Source organism: Nicotiana sylvestris, chromosome 1 (assembly GCF_000393655.2).
Source record: "Nicotiana sylvestris chromosome 1, ASM39365v2, whole genome shotgun sequence".
Classification (NCBI taxonomy): Eukaryota; Viridiplantae; Streptophyta; class Magnoliopsida; order Solanales; family Solanaceae; genus Nicotiana; species Nicotiana sylvestris.
Window position 1 is genome coordinate 21,887,931 of NC_091057.1, and position 2,868 is coordinate 21,890,798.

The window sequence follows — 2,868 nt, forward strand, 5'->3', positions numbered from 1 at the left end:
AGGATTTAATGCTAATGATTCTTGATTTTTTTGCAGGTAATCAAATTCCAAAGGCAATTACTCATACCTGCCTTACTCTTTTTCCAAAAGTAGATTGCCCACAATCATTCACAGAGTTAAGACCAATCAGTCTTAGCAACTTCTCATGCAAGATTATATCCAAAATGATGAATCAAAGGTTGAGCCCATTGATGCAAAAGTTGGTGTCTCCTAATCAGACTGGATTTATTAAAGGAAGGTCTATTACGGAGAACATTATGCCGACACAAGACATGGTCCATAATATAACAAAACCATCGCCATATGGCAATGCTGTATTGAAGTTAGACATGGCTAAAGCATATGATAGAGTCTCTTGGGAATACCTGTGTCAAGTACTCAGACAAATGGGCTTCTCTGAAGACTGGATTGAAAGTGTATGGAGGCTAATATCTAATGTTTGGTATTCTGTTAATATAAATGGAGTAAGGCATGGTTTCTTCAAATCAAGTAGAGGAATCAAACAAGGGGATCCAATTTCGCCTTCTCTTTTTGTCATTGGGGCAGAGTTGTTATCTAGATTGATGGATAGCCTTGTCAACTCAGATTTTATCCCATATGCAGTAGATACGAAGGGACCTACAATTACCCACCTTTGCTATGCAGATGATACCATCGTTTTCTCTTCTTGTGAATCTGTCTCATTAGAGTTGATGATGGCCAAGCTGGCAGCATATGAACAAGTTTCGGGGCAGCTAGTAAACAAAAGAAAATCGGGTTTTTATGCTACATTCCAGGACGAAGATCCCAGAATCAATGACATAAGGAGAATCACTGGTTTTTCTCCATGCCAATTCCCTATGCAATACCTTGGCTGTCCATTTATTTAGGCAGGAAGAAAGTGATTTACTTTAATACTATGGTATCTAAGGTAGCTAGTAGAATGCAAGGTTGGCAAGGTAAAATGTTATCATTTGGTGGGAAGGCAGTTCTAATCAAATCAGTTTTGCAAGCTTTACCTCTTCATTTGTTGTCGGTGCTACATCCCCTTAAAACTGTGCTGCACCAAATAGAGAAAATCATTGCTAATTTTTTTTGGGGTAAGGAAGACAATAGGAACAAAAGGCATTGGAAGTCTTGGAGTGATCTTTGTTATCCATTTCTCGAAGGTGGAGCAGGTTTTAGGTCGATGGAAGACATTTCTAATGCATTTGCTGCCAAACTATGGTGGAACTTTAGAACCCAAAATACTCTTCTCAGAGAATTTTTGGAAGCTAAATATTGCAAAAGGTATCATCCAGTTGCAAGGAAATGGGCATATGGACAATCACATACTTAGAAAAGGCTGATGGACATAAAAAAAGAGGCTGAACCATGTATTTTTTGGAAGTTGGGAAGAGGGAATATTTCATTTTGGTGGGATAACTGGACTAGTCTAGGGCCTCTGGCAACTCTAGTTCAAGCAACTAGAACATCCAAGAACACAAAGGTGAAGGAGTTCATCCATGAAGGGAATTGGAAGTATGACAATTTATTGGCATGCCTACCGGCTAGTGTGGCTAACTCTGCTGTGAAAGTGGAGATCAATGAAAAAAATGTGGATTTTCCTTACTGGTTACCTGAGAATAATGGAACCTTCACTTGCAAATCAGCATGGCAAACTATGAGAAGGAAGAGAGGAGGAACATTGACTTGCATTGCTGCACAACACACGAGGAGGAAACATTGTCCCATTTATTCAGTGATAGCCAAATTGCTAGACAGGTTTGGTTATATTTCTGTAATATTGCTGGAGTTAGATTTAGCAATGGTCATCTAAGACAAACTATCATGAATTGGTGGTTGGCTAAAGGAAGAAATGGAGTTCACTCTGTGTTACTCCAGTGTATTCCGACTGTGATTTGCTGGGAAATATGGTTGAACACATGTGCAGCAAGGTTTGATAATAAACCCATGTCAGGGCGGCATATCATCAGACAGGTTTCAAACTATTTAACTTTAATCCTTAGATGTCAGTTTCCTAATCTACAACTTCCACAACTCTGGATCGACAAGTGTCAGTATGTGGAGAAGTTACAACTTTCTATTCACTCTCAAGCTGTTAGATGGAGCAAACCAGATAGGGGTTGGGTAAAATTGAATGTTGATGGGTGCAGCAAAGGTAATCCTGGTTTAGCAGGAGGAGGGGGTATAATCAGGGATCACCACGGCAACATGATGAAAGCTTTTGCAGAATTCTATGGCCCGTGTAGTAATAATTTAGCAGAAGCCAAGGCATTATTGCATGGTGTTAAGTTATGTAGTAACTCTGGTTTTTTGAAAGTCCATGTTGAATCTGATTCAATGTTCACTGTCAACATGATTAATAAAAGGATGTTACCTTCTTGGCAAATCAAACATATTATTGAACAGATTTGGGAAGTAACAAGCACTGGAGATTTCAAGTTTACACATACATTTAGAGAAGGCAACACAGTCGCAGATCAACTTGCTAACCTGGGAGTAAACTCACAGAATTGTGCTATCTTTAATGAAGTTGTTTTGTTGCCCACAAAGGTTAGAGCTTCAATGAAGTTAGATCAAGATGGTTTACCAAATTTTTTATTCAAGCCCAGAAGAAATAACTTCGTTATTAATGATGATATCAATTGACAGTGCATTTCTTAGAGTGATTATGACTAGATTGTATGTAGTTCTGGTTGATATGAACTATCCAACTTGTAAGGAGGTGTCCTCCATTCTCAAAGAATTCTTTTGTGATCAACTGTAAACTAGATTGGACTCCACCAATCTATACTGTGTAATTGAGGCCAAGGTTTATGTCCTCCTTTGTGTAATCATCATTTTTGGAATATACAGGTTGGAGTCTGGCCTAACTCCTCCATCTAT

At 38.7% G+C, this 2,868-nt stretch overlaps 1 protein-coding gene across 1 annotated transcript; it reads left to right on the forward strand.

Moving 5' to 3' along the window:
• The first annotated feature begins 1,809 nt into the window (after positions 1 to 1,809).
• LOC138891199 (uncharacterized) lies at positions 1,810 to 2,631 on the forward strand. The gene has a single exon (XM_070174319.1). It carries the CDS (start codon positions 1,810 to 1,812, stop codon positions 2,629 to 2,631), a length of 822 nt encoding a protein of 273 aa, XP_070030420.1.
• The last annotated feature ends 237 nt before the right edge of the window (positions 2,632 to 2,868 follow it).